The sequence below is a fragment of the Lagenorhynchus albirostris genome, chromosome 10 (assembly GCF_949774975.1).
Source record: "Lagenorhynchus albirostris chromosome 10, mLagAlb1.1, whole genome shotgun sequence".
In the NCBI taxonomy this organism is placed as follows: domain Eukaryota; kingdom Metazoa; phylum Chordata; class Mammalia; order Artiodactyla; family Delphinidae; genus Lagenorhynchus; species Lagenorhynchus albirostris.
Genome location: NC_083104.1, coordinates 72295579 through 72316735, shown reverse-complemented (window position 1 = coordinate 72316735; position 21157 = coordinate 72295579). Strand labels below are relative to the sequence as shown.

The 21157-nt window shown below is 38.9% G+C and overlaps 1 protein-coding gene and 1 long non-coding RNA gene across 6 annotated transcripts in view; one reads left to right on the top strand and one right to left on the bottom strand.

The window, feature by feature from the left end:
* Positions 1 to 326: 326 nt before the first annotated feature.
* LOC132527372 (uncharacterized) lies at positions 327 to 5548 on the top strand. The gene is made up of 3 exons (XR_009542963.1): positions 327 to 2683; positions 2780 to 2868; positions 3433 to 5548. It is a non-coding gene; the product is annotated as an uncharacterized LOC132527372 (long non-coding RNA).
* POLH (DNA polymerase eta) overlaps positions 465 to 21157 on the bottom strand; it is a 29579-nt gene continuing 8886 nt past the window's right edge. For 3 of the 5 annotated variants that reach the window (XM_060162991.1, XM_060162993.1, XM_060162995.1), the window contains 7 exons: positions 12273 to 12442; positions 10564 to 10667; positions 9340 to 9459; positions 8623 to 8746; positions 7802 to 7867; positions 4583 to 4752; positions 466 to 2994 (listed from right to left, as the gene is read on the bottom strand). In XM_060162991.1, coding sequence (XP_060018974.1) covers positions 2109 to 2994; positions 4583 to 4752; positions 7802 to 7867; positions 8623 to 8746; positions 9340 to 9459; positions 10564 to 10667; positions 12273 to 12442 — 1640 coding nt within the window. In that variant the 3' untranslated portion in view covers positions 466 to 2108. Of the gene's footprint in view, positions 2995 to 4582; positions 4753 to 7801; positions 7868 to 8622; positions 8747 to 9339; positions 9460 to 10563; positions 10668 to 12272; positions 12443 to 21157 lie in introns of all 5 variants that reach the window. The other 2 variants (XM_060162990.1, XM_060162994.1) reach the window with 2 other exon arrangements.

Genomic DNA, 21157 nt, shown 5'->3' with positions numbered 1-21157 from the left:
TGATAGCCTCCCCACCATTCAGGCTCAGCTGCTTTTTATATATCACTGGTTTAACTTGCTACTAAGAAGCCTGTGGTTGAAGACCTTCCTCTTGGTGTTGGGAACTAAGAACCATTTACTTCCTTCTCTACAGTTGCTGATAAACCGCTATGAGGGAAGGTTATAGTCAGCAAAAAGGTACTATAGCCTTCTCCCAAAACTGACGTTTGCATGTCTGTCTGCTGCCCCCTCCACAGGCTCACTGCCAGTATGCTGGGGCAGGGCTGGCATTCCCAAGAAAACGTGTGCTGCTGGTATTGTCTTTATTGGTTATTCACTAGTGCTCCCCCTACCTCCCCCCACTACCTGTCTTGGCCTCTAGAAGGTCAATGAAACCAAGGTTTCTACCACATTACTTTTCTATTTGACTCCTTCCAGTCAACTGAAGTGCTAAAAATTTGTTCAACTTGATCTGTACAGCACCCAGAGGAGATTTTTTTTTTAAACTTCTCCCTAGATTAGGAAAGGAAGTTTTGGAAAATGATACCCAGACATCTCCACAAACTAATGAGGCACTTTGCTACATTAATGCAACATTGAGGAGTATAAAAAGGTGTATAAGTAGTATGTACATTTTTATTGTTACAGTTCTGGTGATCTTAAAATTTTCAGTATATACATTTCATCCAGTGACTATCAAGCACCTGTTGTGTGCAAGGCACTGTGAATTCTTGCCTTTAAGAAATCTACAAATCTAGTAGGGAAAGAGCCATATATACAGTAAGCACTATCTTTTATTAGATATTTAACTGCCACAAAAGTGGAAGGTCTTTCTGGAAGAAGAAATAATTTGCTAGACACAGTGGTTTTCAAATGTTCCCCCTTCAAATTACAGACCCCCAATTTATAAATAAGCTAAAATAAGCCTAAAAGTACTGGTTTGAGTACATGTATGGGAAGGGGGACTATGTATTCCGTTCTCCCTACCCTCTTATCTCCCCCCTCCACTGCCACCACTCAGTTCATCTTTGATTGGGTTCTCTGTGTAATCAACATTTCCCATATCAGAAAAGCCAAAACTGACTTTCCACACATAAGAATGGAGATTAAGAATACAGTACTATAAACATGGACTAGTGCAAAAAGCTACAGTAATTCATTTAAAACCCTAAACTAAAGATTCACACTTCAATAGGGAAGAGATGAACGTGCCAGTGACCCTGAAGGCCCAAGCATTTACCTCTTACATTTGTCTTTAGGGTTTAAGGAAATGACCTTGCCCTCTACAAACCTGGTGGGCTGTTATTATCTTCTAGATGGGTATTTCTCAAATTTGTTAATATACAAATTCAGTAGGGGTGGGGGTAAGGCTGAGACTATTTCTAACAAGTTCTCTGGTGGTGGAGCTGCTGCCCCTCAAAATCACACTTGGAGTAACAAGGTCCTAGAGATGATCTAGTTCTGATCATGACTTAGCCAATCTAAACAGAGTTCCTGAGCTGGTCCAGTAACAGTCTCACTGCAAGAGGTAGAAGGGCCAATGGCTAAAATTGTGGCTATGATAGGGTTTACTTGAATGAAATTCAGTATTTATTGAGTAGCTTCTCTGTACACAGTCCTGCCCTAAATTAGTTACCACTTTAGGGTTTCAGGTCTTCACCTCACATAAAAAAATTTTTTTAACTTTTTTTCACTCAGTTCCTTTTATGTGCCAATGTTAAGCTACATACTTTAAGTACATTTTTCTTAATCTTCAGTAATCTAAGGCATTATCTCAGTTTTACACATGAGGAAAGTGACTTGCTCAAGGCCGTATTCCAAGAGGCAAAGCCAGGTTTGGAACCAGATCTCTTAACTTCCGAGGCCCAGGCATTTTAAACTGTATGACACTGCTTCCCTAAAGACTAACAATTAAAAACTCAATACAGTTGTATCTCTGGAAGATGAGTTTTTACATCCCTGTCAACAATAGAATTAGAATCCCTGAGGTGGAAGCCTTAACTCAGCATCTAACCAGATTATTTTCCTTATTAAAAATTTTATAAAGTTATAAATTTCCTTGAGAAGTGAACATATTTCCATCTCCCAGTTACAAATAAAAAAACCCTGCGGCAAGCCTGAGGGCAGCACTAGTGTGTTAATGGCTTAAAAAATGATTCCAGTGTCTGCATGCCCTCAGGCCTAGGGCGTTTATTCCTGGAGGCCAAAGGGCTCTTGGGATTTCTTTTGCCTTGAGGAGAACTGGCAGGAGCAACCCGGGGGTTGGAGTGGGGCTGCAAAAAGGATTTCTGCAAGTCCAACGCAAAGTGATAGTCTGTATGCTCTGGCATCTCCCATACAGGTACCAGAGAGCCACACTTCTCACAGGGCACTTGGTCCTCAGCAGCCAGAAGACTGGAGGTAGTAGGTGCCTTCTGAGCCACCTCCAGAGCAGACTTGGAAGTTAAAGAAGCAAGGCTGCTTAGGCTGTTCTGGGCCAAATCCATCTCTGCAGGAGTTGCTTTGAAGGATCCTAGCTTCAACACCTTTTCACAGACAGGGGCACAATCTGGACACTCTGTTGGAAAACAATTTGGTAACTCTTTAGGACTGGACTGTGGTTTTTGTGGAGGGAAGAAAACATTAGTAAGCTGTTTCTGCTTTAGAAGCAGACTCTTCTGTTTAAAGAAGGGCTCAGTTCCTGAAGTACGACTGGTTTGGAAAGGTAATGAGGGCTTGGAGGGTGAATTGCTTATGGGGGCCTGCGTAGTGGCAGTAAGAGAAGAAAGTGAAGCTTCTTTGACTTTCTGCTTTTCTGCAGCTTTCTGGAAGAATGATTCCAGAGAAGTGGTTGCTTTCTTAGTGGTTGTCACCGCTGGGCCATTTTCCTGGGTCTTATCTTCTGAACGGGTAATTGGCACCTTTGACGGAGAACTTGGGTCACTGCTCAAGAAGATGGTGATGTCTGTGCCAGGTGAAGGGGCAGAGGCAGAGAATTTGGTAGCACAGAGGAAAACCATTGTAAGGGGAGGGGACCTGAATAGAAAGTAAAAGAATAAGATTAGCACCAGGTCACAGGTTCAGTTTGTAAATGATTGGGATTCTGGTTCTGCCACAAAAGGAAACTTACTGCAGTGGTTCTCAGACTTTAGGGTATATTGGATTAATAGATTCAATAGACCTGGGATGGGCAGAGAATTTGCCATTCTAACAAGTTCTCAGGTGATGCTGATGTTGCTGGTCTAGGACCACACCTTGAGAACCACTGACTTTGGTGAACACCTACCAAGTCAGATGTGTAAGTTGGATCCCCTGACAGCTGGGTTTATTGTTTTCATAAGATAACTTCTGCAGAGCTGCTGAAATTCAGGGTTGAGGCAAGAAACTATTCAGGGCAATAAAAAAGCTTTAGAATATTTAGAGTGGAAAGACTTTTGAAAAAATCCTCTTACGCACTCTTCTGTTTTTAAACAGAACCGGAACTCTGACAGACTTTGAACTCTGGAATTTTTAGAGAATGAAATTTCACAGCTGCTTTGGTTATCTGGTCTCAGAAATATTTCAAGAAATTCCTGTCATAAAGTTCCTCATGTCTAATTACCCAAATAAATTTTCACATGAGTTGAATTTTGGAAGATGAAATGTGCTTTTATATACAGATTAGTCCCTTGATGAGGTAAATTTAAAAGTTATCATGACAGTATCTCACTATTCTCCTCTTTCATGCTCAGGGACAGTCTTATAATCAGACAACGTTATGCTTCCCTGTCAATATTTGACACTCTTGGTGAGTAGTATTTGTTATAGTCTGTCAATTTACAAGGTTTAATGTGAACATAGTATCACAATTATCATTTGGTTCAGTAAAACCATTCAATATTTGAAAATAAATATACCAGGAAGTAAAAGTAAATTATTCTAAGAACAAAGACTCTAACTTTAGAGACCCATACATGTAGTACCCTTATATTCAGATATGCAGTAACTTAGGTGCCTAACTAAACTTTTTTTTATAATCTCCAATGTAGATCTATAAATAAGCAACCAATTTATCTTCCTCACATAATTATATTTACATTGTGAATCTGGAATACTTTTTTCAATTTAAGAGGCTATGTTAAATAAATAATTATGGTATTCCAATACTGAAATCATTAATATCTGGACAGTAAATGAACATACTCCAGTATATACTTGGTTATCTTTAATGGCCAGCTGAAGTGAAGTTTATTATTATGACATTTGGTATTACACCAGTGGAGCTTGTAACTGAGTTGGGATGTGAGAGAGAGATTACTGGTGAATAGGTCACTTTCATTATCAAGGAAGATGATTTTAAGATAGAACCATCAAGCAGTTGAGAGAAAAGTTCCCTGAAACTTGAGTTCTGTACTCCTAAGTACAATTGGTCATTCCCCTGACTATAGCAAATTGATATAGGCAGGGATAGTATTGGTTCACTCTGCCTCTCAAACCAAATGTAGGCAAAGAGGCTGCAGCTGAGCTGCCTTGTTTCTGGTGCTTCTACTGTGTCCTACCCCAGCTGGAATGCTTATATACCCACTAATTTTAAATAAAGACAGGGTTTAAGTCTCAAAAGAAGATGAGTTAGAAGGAAACTCACCATTCAGTTTGGGTTCCTGAAGTGTTACAGTTCCTGATGAGAGCAAATGCATCATGGCTCATCTTGTGAGCATCATAGCGAGGAAGGGCACAGCAGCGGCGCAGGCTGCTGAGACGTCTGTCTCCTTGGACGCGAATGCTCACGACCAACTGAGTGGCCACCCTGTCATTCTGTGGGTGTAAATGGATTGAGACAGAACTGAAGTTACCTTGAGCATGTGGATTCTATATAGTGATGTCTGTGAGAGGAAAAAACCAGGGTGACAGAATGGTTTGGGAATAGGTTTAATTTTTTAAAATTTTGTTCTGTTTCTGAGTATAAATAATTGGAGAAGACATAATTTAGATGATGGAATATTAGAATATCTAGGATATTTTGACAGGTAATGGGAACAGGACAGAATAAATGAAAATGGATTCTCCTGAATGTTTTGTTTTGTTTTTTGGTGGTGTCCGTGCAGGAAGATTATACTAAATACTTGTAATACTATATTCTAGTTTATGACTGAAGGAGGGTTCATGTAAGTCATTGAAAGGGTGTCAGGATTGAGTAGTGGATCTATTCTTTAATCTGCTCTGATGCTCTTATGCTTAAGAGCAGAAGTGGACTTACCTGGTGGCACAAGTGGTTAAGAATCCGCCTGCCAATGCAGGGGACACAGATTCGATCCCTGGTCCGGGAAGATTCCACATGCCGCAGAGCAACTAAGCCCATGTGCCACAACTACTGAGCCTGCGCTCTAGAGCCCGTGAGCCACAACTACTGAGCCCGTGTTCCACAACTACTGAAGCCCATGCACCTAGAGCCCGTGCTCCTCAACAAGAGAAGCCACCGCAATGAGAAGCCCACACACTGCTATGAAGAGTAGCCCCTGCTCGATGCAACTAGACAAAGCCCATGCGCAGTAACGAAGATCCAACGCAGCCAAAAATTAATTAATTAATTAAAAAATACGTGTTTGTTAAATGCATAAATATTTCAATCTTAACAACAAAAAAAAAACAGCAGTAGTTTCCACTAGTGCCTCCTTACAGCCCATCTATAGAAGATAAAGTGTAGTGAGCCTGCCTCTAGAGAGCATGATCATTGATACACTTTTCAGTGACGTCTAAGCACCTGAATACTGTTGATGCAAAGCAAACTAAGAAATAAAGGTTGAGGCAAGAAGGTAAAAAGTATACATAGGGATCCCCTCAAAATCGAAAGATTCTAGTGAGAAGAAACACCCCTAAGACAAACCAAGAGCAGCAACCAACTTCTAGGTAAAAATACATTTTGTATTTTTGTGCATTTTGTAAATACAGTTTATACAGATTTGTATATCTCGAGAGAATACAAATAGGCAATTACAAACAAGTCCTTGTTGACTAAAACCGTTCAACTATAACTGACTGCCTACTATGTATCAGGCACTATCTAGAGATACAGGAGAGAACAAAAAGTCCAGGCCCTTCTGGATCTTATCTTGTAGTAGGAGCTGCATATAATAAACAAGTAGGCATGTAATAGAAATGACCACAAAGTGCCATGGAAAAAAGCAGAGTAAGGCAGGGAGTGATGGAGGCTGCTGATATGACAGGGGAGTTGGGGAGAAGGGGAAGGTGAAATTTACTTGGTGTGTTAAATAAATGGGGAGGAGGCCAGCAAGTGGAGTCTAGAGGGGAGTGAGCTAGGGGGAGATGATAGGACATAAGGTCATTGACTGTTAGAGAATAAAGAGATGAGAACGGAGCGACACCTAGTGGGAAAAGTCAAATAGACCCATAACACAACCTCTTTACGATGCCTCCCAAAGAACATTTACCACCACCTCAGCTAAAAAGGGGCAAACAGGTAATTATAGATGATTCCTGACAGTATACAGTTGATGTCTCAACTGGAGAGGACACATCAAAAAATACCATCAGGAAAATGGAAATAAAATCCACAGAATGGGAGAAAATATTTGCAAATTATATATTTGACAAGGGACTTATACCCAGAATACACACAGAACTTTTAAAACTCAATATAAAGAGACAACCCACTTCAAAAATGGGCAAAGGATCTTGACAGACATTTCTCCAAAGAAAATAAAATAGCCAATAAGCACCTGAAAACCATGAGATACCACTTCACACCCACTAAAAATTTTTTAAAAGACAATAACAAAGATATAGAGAAATTAGAACCCTCTTACATTGCTGGGAGTGTAAAATAGTGCAGCAACAGTCTGGTATGCTAACATAGAGTTGCCATGTGACTCAGCAATTCTACTCCTAGATATATATACAAGGGAAATGAAAACATGACTACACAAAAATCTGTACATGAATGTTCACAGCAACATTATTCATAATAGCCAAAAAGTGGAAATATCCATTCACTGATGAATTGATAAATAAAATGTGGTATATCCATTCAATAGAATGTTGTGATAAAAAGGAATAAAGTACTGATAGATGCTACAATATGGGTAAACCTTGAAAATATTATGTTAATTGAAAGATTTCAAGCCAGTCACACAAAAAGCCACATATTCTATTATTCCATAGATATGAAATGTCCAGAATAATTAAGTCTATAGAGACAGAAAGCAGACTAGTGGTTGCGTAGGTCTGGGGGAGTAACTATTAGTGGGTATAGGATTTCTTTTCTGGGTTATGAAATGTTCTTAAATTGATTATGGAATAGTTGAACAACTCTGAAATATACTAAAACTACTGAACTGTATACTATAAATGGGTGAATTTCATGGTATGTAAATATATATATATATGTATCAATAGAGCTTTTTTTTTGAAAGAGAGAAGATAAACTAATCAGATGTTTCATCTTTGACCTACGACTCTGTCTCTAAAACTGAGTACTTCTTTGTCACATGGACTATGTTAAAGCCGAATAATTTACAGTCCAAACCCTAAATGTCCTGCTTAATGGTTCTGTACTCTGATGAAGATCCACTGTATATTCAGAGTTGCAGTAACATTTAGATAATATACAAAAAAGTAAAAGCAAATGGTAATGAGGGAGACAGGGGTAGTCAGGTCTTACGTTCACAGATCCAGGCTTTTGAGAATCATACTGAGTTTTATGGCAGTTTTATGGGAAAAGATAAAAGATTTCTTAAAATTTTCCAGCTGGTATCTTTTTGTATCTTTGTTTCTACTCCATAAGGTAAGGAGCAACTTGTATTTAAATCCCAAACCTCACCCCAGGAATAAAGAAAGAAAATCTTACATCATTTCGGTCCTTGATTAGTCTCTCCTCTAGTTCCTGGGCTAATTGCAAAAGCCACCATTGTACCTAAAAAAAGCATTGAGACTTTAATCTTTCATTTAAAGACTCTAGGTTTATTATAGAACTAAATGGTGGTTTTGTTCAGTTCTCCCCAAAATGGAAGTGTGTAACAAAGTCTCCCCTGTTACAATCCCCAGATCATAGAAATCTTCCGTACTCTGACCTGCCCTAGCTCAAGAGCTTTCATTCTTTTCCTGCTGGCATGCCATCAGGTGAATTTCAGGCATGTTCCAGCTCTGAGAAAAAAAGACACAGTGGGCTTCCCTGGTGGCGCAGTGGTTGAGAGTCTGCCTGCCGATGCAGGGGATACGGGTTCGTGCCCCGGTCTGGGAAGATCCAACATGCTGCGAAGCGGCTGGGCCCGTGAGCCATGGCCTCTGAGCCTGTGCGTCCGGAGCCTGTGCTCTGCGACGGGAGAGGCCACAACAGTGAGAGGCCCGCGTACCGCACACACACACAAAAAAGACACAAACTTGAGGCACAATATCCTGGCCTCCTAAGATTTCACCTACCAAAAAATGAGTAACTCCATTTCAAACTTCAATCAGCTCCATTCTATTTCTTTTCAGATGGAAGAAAGGGAAAAAATAATAATAAAAAAAAAATCCCAAGTTAAACTAATCAATTTTCAGTACACAAAAAACCTTCTATTTCCTTCATATTTTACAGCATAAAGGTCCCATCTAACTTTCCACAGCTACCAAAACCTACCCACCAACTCCCTTAAAAGAGGCAATGTTCTGTCAAGAATGTCCGCCTACCTGTTCCCGAGCAGCCAGAGCTGTTTTTCCTGGGAAGTTCTTGCTGCAGGCAATGGTTTTGGGTATTTGCCTGGGTCTAACTGGATCATGTTCAATCCCCCGGCACATGGCATATAGCCAAGATCTAATGAAACCAGCAAAAAAGTTTAAGGTGAAAGCAAATGATTATTCTTGTTAAAACAAAATACCTATATTATACTACCTTTTATCCCTTTCATGAAAAAGGAAAAATTTGTTCAAAATTAAGTACACCTCACCCGTAACAGAATCCTTGCCCTTCCCAATGAATTCCAGTAATGATAAATTGCCGAGGAGAACACATTATGCTTTCTAAAGCCAAGTCATCATTTGTGTTTTGGGAAAAGTGCCAACTAAGCCACATATTTCATATCCCCAAGTATTTTTGGTACTTAGTAAGCAAAAATACAAGGATTTTTAAGAGAACAACAGCATCTTAGCACACATAAATATTGTACATGTGTATATCAGAGCTTCAGAATAACAGCTCCTATCTACCAACCTATTTAGGCACGTGAAAAAAACTAGACTAATAGGTTATAATGATTTAATATTTTAAAGCAAAAGGACGAATGCAATTACCTCGAGGAGCAAATATTAACCTAAAGATAGGTCTAGATTTTACCTGATGCTCTTGTCTACATTTGAATTTAGCATATCCATAAAGGTTATGATTGAAAAGTATTAGGAATCACTTACCCATTCTTCTCCCCAAAATGACTCTGGAGCTGGGATTCAGTGAACTGGGTCAGTTCTCCCATGTATTCTACCCCCAGGGTTTCAATGACAGAAGCCCCTAGCTTTCCTCCAAGATTACGGCTAACAACAACCAAAAAAAGACAAAAGATTTATAGGTCACATCATAAATATCTAGTTAGCAGGGAAAATGAGAACACACATTGGTCCTGTAAACTATTGATTTTCTAGCATAAGACTAGACGACTCTGGGAATTCAGTACTCTGGAAGTTAGGGCCTGGGAAGAAGACTAACCATAGCATAAACACAAGGGTAAAGTCATTAATTAGTTATCAAGTCAACTGTGTATAAAACTTTCAATTGTACAGGATCTACTGTCCCATTTAGGGATTAAAATTCCACCTCCAAAACAAACCCCTTCCATAGCTAAAACATTTTATATTTAAGAATATAGTAAAAAAAAAAAAAAAACAACTCTTCAGCTTGGCCTTTGAGATGTCTAATAATCTGTCCTCAACCTCTCTGTTCAGTCCTTTTTCCATCACTTATCTTCCTCAATATGGTCCCAGTTCACTGGAAATATATTTTCTCCCTCTTGGTGCTCAAAACAGTCTCCAAATTGGTATTTCTCTTCTATTCTCATCTGACTCTCCCATGCCTTTTTCATAAGTCCTTCTCAGATGACTTTTATGAACTTTGGTAACTACCTGTACAATTCATTTAGCAGTTACTCACATATAGTCTTGATGATAGCACTTTCACTATTGCTTTGAACAGATATATCTTGTCCCTTCAACAATATTATAAGCCCTTGTCAAGGACACACTATTGGTATGCACAACCTAGTTATTAATTTTATTTGGGAGCAATTCAGTAGCCCTGAACAGCTTGATACGCTACTAGAACAAAGAAAAGAAGTAAAATTCCTATTTGTTATTTAGTAACAGGCTTGAGTAAAAAACCTAGAAGGAAGTTAAACATATAGCTAAAAAACAGTTCATTCTTTTAAAATTCAGGATTAAGTATCTTCCACAGATAATCCGGAATTGAAAGTTCATTAAGAAAAAAATCTCAGCATGTTTGTAAAATTTTCTGTGTCATCTCCCTCCTGTCCCCATGGTACCTATTTTCCCTGGCTCCAATCCTTAAGGAACAGAAGAAACTACAACCAGAGAGGGCCTTCACATATACAGAAGTGAAATTTAAGGTGCTCCCTGAATACTTACATTTTGCTAATAGGCACTTGGCTGAAGAGCTGTGGGACTGACCCATGTGAGACCAGGGTCTGCCGGTTGGGCTTGTTTAGTCCACAGGCCAGCTTTGCCAGAACCTGGAGCATGGAAAGTATAAAAACCCCATTACTGTCAACACCCACACACAGAGTTGGTGAATATTAACACACACATATACACGCATACACACGGCACAGCTTAAGGGCTGTAACTAATGGTTTCCACGTTAAAAACAAAACCAAAACCAGAAACTCAAGACATCTCCAAAGCTTGGTGTCCCACAATATCCACAGTGGAAAACATGACCCACTATCATTATCCTCATTGTCCTTTCCACATCTTCCATTCTCAGTCTTTCTTTAGTCATTTATTCCACCCTCATCTATTCCTTAAGGTTTTCCTATTTCAAGAGGGTGAAAAAGTAGAGAAGCTACAGAAGAGACTTAAGATGCATTTCTTAGTATGTCCATATGAAAATGCTAAAACAAACTCATTTTACCCTACTCCATTTATATACATTTCTTGATTAATGGTTAGTCCATTTTGAGTCCCGGATTTAATACAGATTACCATCATTTAGCATCTGTGATAAAGACTGGGCTCGAAGTCATTGTCCAATAGCAAACATCTTCTTATATTAAATAAGACTTCAAAATGAAAAAACCCTTGAGAAGTCTTTTCAAAGAATAAGGTACTTCAGTGGTATCATTTAACAACTTATAATTGGTAGGAAAAATATAAAATCACTCTTCAGATTCATTGGAGATTCCCTGAAACTTCTACTAGGCCACATTTAGTCTAGTTTAAATTATTACATTGAGACTTTTGTTTCCCCTCCCTCCACCTAACCAGAAAAAAAAAAACCACCAAAACTCTACTGAGTAGTTTGGCAACTTTCCTCTTCTTGGGAATTCCCTGGTGCTCCAGTGGTTAGGACTCGGTGCTCTCACTGCCGTGGGCTGGGGTTTAATCCCTGGTTGGGGAACTAAGATCCCACAAGCTGAGCAGTGCAGAACTTTCCTCTTCTTGAGTGAGGGAGAGAAGGTAGTAACTAGGAGTAATCAGCCACTGCCCAACTACTGAGTCTACACCAAAGGGGATGAAGATCCCAGGGCCACACTGCAGTTTAGTCAAAAAGCACAGAACAAAAGCATAGAACACCCAGAACTCCACATAAGAAGTGAGATAATACTAGAAAATTCAGCAACCGAAAAGGAAAGAAATAGGTTCCTACTAGCCTCCTCCTTTCTTTGTTTGCTTGCAGGATCTTAGTCCCCTGACCAGGGATTGAACCCAGGGCCCCTGGCAGTGAAAGCGCCGAGTCCTAACCACTGGACCACCAGGGAAGTCCTGCCTCCTCCTTTCTTTGGATAGTTCAGTCATTAAGGAAATACTGTGGATACAACTATGTAAATAACCATTTCCAGCAAAATTTTCAGCCTGCTTCTTAGGAAAGTACATGTGTAATGTCAATCCCCATGATAAAGAATTACTTAGGTTTTTATTTGGTCTTCACCATGAAGTTTAAGTAGAAACCCATTTCAAAGTATATGTGTAATGATTTAAATGCCCCACTCATATCTATCCTGGCTGTTTGTTTTTTGTTTTGTTTTTGTTTTTCTTTTTTTTTGTTTGTTTCTATGCCTGCTGTGTTTAACTACAGATATCTGTGTTTCTCTTTGAAATCTACTATTAGCCTTCACCTTATTGTGTGAAATCCCGGCTGAACACTGAAAACCAGTCTGCCTCTCTATGGCTGCTCTCATTTCCTCCACGATCACTGCTCCCACAGTGAGCTGTAGGTCTGGAGAGGTGGTGTTATCAGTCTGAAGAGAATCAAGCCATTGCAATAAGCCTTGTTTTCGCATTTCCTCTGAAAAGTTGAGAGGTAACAGTTAGACTTCTTTTTTAAAAAATCAGGGTTTTATTTGTGTTATCTAATGCAGAAATGCTTAGATTTCAGGTACTTTACATATGTAGGTTTTCACCAAAAATGGCAGCCGTTTTAGAAGACTATTCAGTATCACAACAGAGATAAATTTCTCCTTCATACCAATTCTAGCAGCCTTATCTCCCAGCATAGGCTGAACCTTATAAGCTGTAATAAGCAACAAATATTTTGTATTGTCTTTCATGAGTAATGATTTAAAAGTACATCTGTTTTCTCTCTCCAGTTTTTGAACTTTCTTCTTCCAACTTCCCTTGCACATCACCAAAAATTCTATTAAGTTACTCAATTAGAAAATATTCAGAATTATCGCACGCTTCAGTATAAACTTAAGTTAGCATTTATGTATTTTTAGAGACTGGTTCCAGTTGAATACCTTAAGTCCAATCAGAGGCACTAGAAGATTTATTCTCTTGACAAACTATTTAAATTAGAAGTAGCTTTGTACCTTAGGGCTTTGAAAATACCTTACTATCCAATTTAGAACTAGTCATAGTTTTGAAAAACATTTTAAAAGTATTATATAACAAGGAAGTTAGGAAATATACACATGCTGTTTTAAAGAGGCTGTAATGAGGTATGAACAAGGCAAGAAAATTCAAAATATCTTGGAGAGGCAGAGTGAAGGGTCACATATATGGAGAAGAGGAGGAAGATGAGCACATAAAAGGAAGTATTTTCCAGCTATTGAGGGCTGCTGTTTCTCTCCTTTGCTGGTCTATCTCCCTCCTCTAACACTGTAACTGCAGATACAGAGCAACGTTCTTCTCTTCTCTGTATATATGCTTTTTCTCTTGGTGAATTGGTACTGGCTTATGTTTCAATTTGTTTATGCTAAGTACATGCAAATCTTAATCTCTATCCCCAAACTCTTAACTTTAATCCCTTATTTCTACCTCCCTACAGAAAAAGTCTTCTTGAATTTTTCATTACAGTATCAGACAAAATACTACTAAAGTCAACCTTTATTATATCTTCCTCCCCAAAGGTTCTCTTTCCCAAACAACTCCCTATTTCTCTTAAAGGTTTAAAATCTAATATTGGCTTCTTTTTTTAAAAAATTAATTAATTAATTTATTTTTATTTTTGGCTGCCTTGGGTCTTCGTTGCTGCCCACGGTCTTTCTCTAGTTACAGCAAGCGGGTGCTACTCTTCGTTGCGGTGTGCGGGCTTCTCATTGCGGTGGCTTCTCTTGTTGCAGAGCGCGGGCTCTAGTAGTTGCAGTACGCAGGCTTAGTTGCTCCTTGGCATGTGGGATCTTCATGGACCAGGGCTCGAACCCATGTCCTCATCGATGGCAGGAGGATTCTTAACCACTGCACCACCAGGTAAGTCCCTTGGCTTCTTTTCTTTTATTCCCCTTTATTATAGTTACTTAGTTACCAAAGCCCACTTCAAAATATTTCACATATCCATTGCAACCCACTGTATTTTATTCAGCTTTTCTTCATTCTTGCCTAGGCCACCTCAAACTTCTTTGTTTGTGGTTTTTGTTTGTTTGTTTTTGGCTGCACCGTGCGGCACGTAGGATCTTAGTTCCCCCACCAGGGATCAAACCCATGCCCCTAGCAGTGGAAGCGCAAAATCTTAACCACTGGACCACCAGGGAAGTCCCCATAAATTTATAGTTAACTCTTAAAAATCATGTAGTGTTAAGTCTTCCAACTTAGTTCTTTTTCAAAATTGTTTGCCTATTCCACATCCTTTGCATTCCCATACAAATTTTAGAATCCGTTTATCAATTTCTATAGAATCCTGCTGGGATTTTGGAGAGAATGCAATGAATCTGTAGGTCAATTTGGGGAGATTTGAACTCTAATATTATTTAATCTTTCAATCCATGAGCATGGTCTCTTCATTGATTTCATCTTCAATTTGTCAGTGATGTTTTGTAGTTTTCACTGAACTAGTTTTTCCACATATATTGTTAAATATATCTCTAATAATTTTATGGTTTTAATGCTATTCCTTTTTAAATGTCAACTTCCCATTTTAAATTTTAATATATAGAAATACAATCAATTTTTGCATATTGACTTTGTCCCCTGCAACCTTGCTAATCTCACTTATTCTAGGTTCTTTTTTTGCGGGGGGGAGTAGATTCCCTAGGATTTTCTATAAACATGGGCATGTCACCTGCATTTGACTAGAACTGTTCTAAGAGTGAGCACTGGTAATTTGTGCCAAAACTTCGGAATTAAACTGATAAACCTCTAGCTATGGCCCACAACTCTAGGGACCATAACTACAAAAGAGAAGTCCCTATACTGGTAACAGGTGTACCTTCCTCTGTGCTATGAGCTGATTAGTGCCTTCCAAGCTCCCTCTGGTTGTTGGCAGAATTTATCATCTTGGGGACTTCCCTGGTGGCAAAGTGGTTATGAATCCACCTGCCAAGGCAGGGGACGTGGGTTCGATCCCTGGTCTGGGAAGATCCCACATGCCATGGAGCAGCTAAGTCTGTGCGCTACAGCTACTGAGCCTACGCTCTAGAGCCGGTGAACCACAACTACTGAGCCCGTGAGCCACAACTACTGAGCCCGTGAGCCACAACAACTACTGAGCCCACGCCCCAGAGCCCGTGCTCCACAGCAAGAGAAGCCACCGCAATGAGAAGCCCACGCACAGCAACAAAGAGTAGACCCCATTCGCCACATCTAGAGAAAGCCCGTGCGCAGCAACGAAGACCCAATGCAGCCAAAAATAAATAAATTAATTAAAATAAATAAATTTATCATCTTGTGGCTGTAGGATTGAGGTCCCCATTTTCTTGCTGGCTGTCAGCAGAGGGCAGCTCTCAGAGCATAGCCATGGGGGCTTCTCCAAAGGCCCTCTTACAATATGGCAGCTTACTTTGTCAAAGCCTGCAAGCAGTCTAGCCAACTCTTACAACTCTCAACTTTGGCAGTTGATTGATTTATTTTTTAATTTTATTTTTATTATTATTATCATCTTTTTTTTGGCTGCTCCAGGTGGTATGTGGGGATCTTAGTTCCCTGACCAGGGATCAAATTCATGCCCGCTGCAGTGTAAGTGCGGAGTCTTAACCACTGGACCTCCAGGGAAATCCCTGATAGTTGATTTATATTTTTTTATACCACTACACAACTGTTTCTTATTATATGCATTCACATGTTCAATACTTGCTTAGAAATAAATGAGTTAAGAGGAAGCAAACGGAGAACAAATGAGTTCTTTAGCTAACACAAACCAGTTACAAAATGGCCCCGAAGGGTAAGTTTTCACTCTGACAATTTTTGAGTTATTTTTAATTAATCTTACTACTTAAACTTTCCACACACATAACTATTTCAGAAACAGAAAAAGCAAAGTTGCAAATGCAGCATGGCTGAGTAGGACCCATTAAGAGGCACCATGGTAAAGTTGAATGGGAACTTCAGTATAAAAACATCACAAATACCTCGACCCTTTTCCCTAGCTTTGAAATATGTCACATCCACGAAAAACAATTTCTGGGAGGGTGTATGCACTTAGATCAGCTAATTTCTGTTATGAGGTTTTTTTTTTATATTACACACATCATATGAAGACTCAGGAGTATGATATATCATCATAAATCATTTCCTAGACATTGTACTGTTCTGAGCACTCTAAATAATAAGATATCACTGCATCTCGAAGCTTAATATTTAAACTAGACACAATAAAGCAACTTTTTCCTTCATATATGAATACCTTTTATTTCCTCATACAGAAATAAGATTTCTTTAAAACACTGGCATTTTATATAAAAATGTAAGAAAGATAGGTATAGAAGAGGCGCATGTCCATTTGAAGTAACATTTGACCTCCAACAAAGGTATGTACCATCATCTTCACCAGAGAGCTCTTCAACAATAAGTTGCCCTCCAAAACCAATGTAACGTGTAATAATAGTTCTTATTCTGAGGTGTGTAGGTTTCAGTGGGTCTGTGAATCTCCTGAAAACTACATGCAAAACTGTTTTACATGTAGATATGTATTTTTCTGAGGCAAGCAAGGGTCCACAGCTTTCAACAGATTTTCAAAAGGGCATATAGCCTTCAAAAAAACCCTTAAACAGCAAATAATTTAAAGTACTATAAAACCAAACACAACCACACAAAATCTATGGGATGCAGCAAAAGCAGTCCTAAGAGGGAAGTCCATAGAGATACAGGCCTTCCTCAAAAAAACAAGAAAAATCTCAGGGACTTCCCTGGCGGTCCAGTGGTTAAGATTCTGCGCTTCCACTGCAGGGGGCATGAATTCAATCCCTGGTTGGGAACGAAGATTCCATATACTGTGTGGCGCAGCCAAAAAAAAAAAAAAACCAAAGAAAAACCCAGAAAAATCTCAAATAAACAATCTAACCTACTACCTATGAGAATTAGAAAAAGAAGAACAAACAAAACCTAAAGTCAGCAGAAGGAAGGAAATAATAAAGTATTATAAAACCAATTCCAAATGTTTATTTTAAAAAATTAGCTACACAGTAAAATGTAGTACACAAAACTAAGCCCCCGACAAAAAAGAAAGAAAAAAAACAATAACAGGACTTCCCTGGTGGTGCAGTGGTTAAGAATCCACCTGCCAGTGCAGGGGACATGGGTTCGTGCCCTGGTCTGGGAAGATCCCACATGCTGCGGAGCAACTAAGCCCGTGAGCCACAACTACTAAGCCTGCGCGTCTGGAGCCTGTGCTCCACAACGGGAGAGGCCGTGACAGTGAAAGGCCCGTGCACCGCGATGAAGAGTGGCCCCCGCTCGCCGCAACTGGAGAAAGCCCTCGCACAGCAACGAAGACCCAACACAGCCAAAAAAAACAAACAACAACCCCCCCAAAAAACCACCAGCAACAACAACAAAAACACAACACAAAAAACAAAACCAAAAAACCCTTCCTTACTCTGATCCCAGAATAATAATAATAAATCAATAAAGGCAAATGTACCATAACTTTGCCTCCTTTAAGTGGCACATTACATTGTCCATTGTATTCTCCCTAAAGAACTAAAAGAGCTGCAGCCTCCACCTTGATAAACTCAGCTATCAGGATCAGAGAATAAAATAATTCCTCAATGGTCCTTCCCGTAAGTTTCCCTGGGTAGTTCCACCTCTACCCTTCAATACAATATATTAAAAGGCATCATACAACTGTTGACAGCAAAACTAAACTTTAATATCTTACATCTTACTTTAAAACATGGAACCCATGGAAAATTCACCACTGTAACTAGAAATAAACTAAACACTCTTGGAGCTTTTTCTGAACAAATCTGTATTGTTTCTACAAGTAATAACATATGCCCTGACAAGTCCCCCAAGAAGTTAACTTGCTATAGATTTGTATCCTTTTGGTTAACGTCCAACATTCAAAGATTTTCACTAAAAGAGCTCTTCTAAATAAGAATAATGTTGGGATTTCCCTGGTGGCATAATGGTCCAGAATCTGCCTGCTAGTGAAGGGGACACGGGTTCGATCCCTGGTCTGGGAAGATTCCACATGCCGCGGAGCAACTAAGCCCATGTGCCACAACTACTGAGCCTGTGCTCTACAGCCCATGTGCCTAGAGCCTGTGCTCCGTAACGAGAAGCCTGCGCACTGCAATGAAGAGTAGCCCCTGCTCACCCCAGCTAGACAAACCCCATGCACAGCAATGAAGACCCAGTGTAGCCAAAAGTAAATAAATAAAAAATAAATTAATTTTAAAAATAAATAAATAAGAATAATGTTACAAAATAAAGCTAAAGTACATGTTACAAGTGAAGGGGAGAATAGATACATTGTTTTGAATATAGCCATTATCATAAGTACTAGAAAATGTGTATGAAAAGGTGTTAAAAAGCTTCTAGATGCAGAATCTTTGCTCTGTGGACTCCAGCTGAATTCCACTTTCGTAATATTTTGATTAAAAAAATAATAAGACCCGCATTAAAAGCAAGTTTTAATTGCCCTAATTTAATTCTAGTCTAAGAAAAATTTTTTTTTTGGCCACACCACACAGCATGCAGAACTTCCCCCACCAGAGATTGAACCTGTGACCCCTGCAGTAGTCTTAACCACTGAACTGCCAGGGAAATCCCTAAGAAAATATTTTTAACCATCAAGTACATTTTATTAAAGCACTTTCATGCAGATTATATCTCAAGTTTTTATCAGGCAGATAAAGTAAACAAAGATAAGCTTACCAAAAAAAAATCACTTATCATTCTCCTACACATCAATAACCAAGTGGAGAATATAATAGAAAAAAACACAAAATCGTAATGGCAATTAAAAAAAATTAATGCATCTAGGAACTAACATAATGAATGCACAAGACCTTTATAGAAAAAAGTAAAGCTTTAATAAGGATATTATAATTGGATACTCATGTAATAAAAAAAGGAATCTTGATCCCTACCTCACATCCTGCAGACACACACATAATGGATAGTAAATCTAAATGTAAAAGGCAAAACAATAAAGCTTCTAAAATAATATAGGAGAGTTTCTTCATGATCTTGAATAGGTAAAGAAGACCTTAAAAAATACTATCCATAAAGAAAAAAAAAGACAAACTGGACCAAATTAAAATTAAGAGCCTCTATTCATCAAAATCCACCATTAAGAGAGTAAAAAACAAGGGAATTCCCTGGCTTCCCAATGGTTAGGGCTCCACGCTTCCACTGCAGGGGGCACAGGTTCAATCCCTGGTTGGGGAACTGGAACCCCACATGCCGCACGGCGTGGCCAAAAAATTTTAAAAAAAAGAGTGAAAAACAAGCCACAAACCAGAAGATGCTGCAATACATATATTTGATAATGACTCATATCCAGAATACATAAAGAAGTCCTATAGATGAATAAGACAATTAAACCAAAAAAATGGGCAAATACTTAAACAGGCACTTCATGAAAGAAGAATGGTCATCAACTTACAAAAAGGTGCTCAATTTCATTAACACCAGGAACATGCAGACTAAAACCATAATATGATATCACTATACACTCATCAAAATGGCTAAAAAGCAAAAGAGAAAAAAGCAAGTGTTGAAAAAGATGTGGAACAACTAGAACTCTCATATACCGCTAGTGGAATTATAAATCAGTATACCCTTTTTGGAAACCTTTCGGTAGTATCTACTAACGCTGAGTACAGGCAAACTAAAGCTGAATACAGACAAACCACATAACTGAGCACTTCTAGTCATATGCTCAACAGAAATGCACACACTAAAAGATATTTACAAAAATGTTCATAGCAGCACTATTCTTAGTGGTCCAAAACTGGAAGAAACCCAAATATCCATGAAGAGTAGAATGGGTAAATTGTAGTATATTCATACAATGGAATACTACAGAAACTCAACTATATACAACAGAATGGATGAATCTCACAAAGACAATGTTGAGTGAATGAAGCCAGACTCAAGTATACACTGCATCATTTTAATTTTATAAAGTTCAAAAATAAGCTAAATAGAAATCAGGACAGTGGTTATATAGGAGAGGGGGGAGAGGAATAGATAATGACTGGGAGGGTAGGCAAGGGTGGCTTCTAGAATTCTGACATTTTTTGATCTGGGTGCTGCTTACAGAAGTGGGCTTACTTTGTGAAATCACTCAAGGTGTATACGTACAATTTATATACTTTATGTATATTACATCAGTTAAAAGTTTAGAGGAGAAAGAAAAAGGAAAACATACTGGATTCTAGATTTCAGAAGAAGCAGAAAATATAAATCAAAAATTTTAATTTAAAAAGTCACTAGAGCTTCCCTGGTGGCGCAGTGGTTGAGAGTCCGCCTGCCGATGCAGGGGGCACAGGTTCGTGCCCCTGTCCGGGAAGATCCCACATGCCGCGGAGTGACTAGGCCCGTGAGCCATGGACACTGAGCCTGCGCGTCCGGAGCCTGTTGCTCCGCAACGGGAGAGGCCACAACAGTGAAAGGCCCGCGTACCGCAAAAAAAAAAAAAAAAAGTTAATGGATGACAGACTTGGGAAAAGATATTTGAAGAGTCAAAAACAGACAAGGGACCAACAACTAGGATACACAAGGAGCTCTTCCAAAAACAACAAAAAAAACCAACGGCAGAAATCCAATGGAAAATTGAATGAAGATTATAAATAAACAATTCACAAAAGTAGAAACTCAATAGGCTAACAAGTATATGAAGCTCAACCTCAATTAGTAAAGAGAAGTATAAATTAAAACAACCCCCAAAATATAAAATACCCCTTTATAGCCATCACATTGGCAGGTACTTTAAAATATTAGATAATACCAATTGCTGGTGAGGATATGGAGGAAACAGGAATTCTTGTGTACTGTCAGAGGTAGGGCAAATTGTTACAGTTATCCTGGGGAGCAATTTGGCAGTATTTAGTGAAACTAAGTATATGTGTATACCCTATAATCTAGCAGTCCACTCCTGAAAATACTTCCCAGAGAAACCCTTGCATATGTCCAAGAGGATTAATGAGGACATTCATCATATAAACAGAAGGACGTGAGAAGCAACCAATGAGCTCATCAGTAGGAAAAGGGTCTGTAAACATGGTAGATCCATACCACGGATTATGCTGCAATTAAAAGAAATCAATTACATATAAATACAGCTACATGAATAGATGTATAAAATCAGCAATGAAAGAAAATTAAGAATGAGACCTAT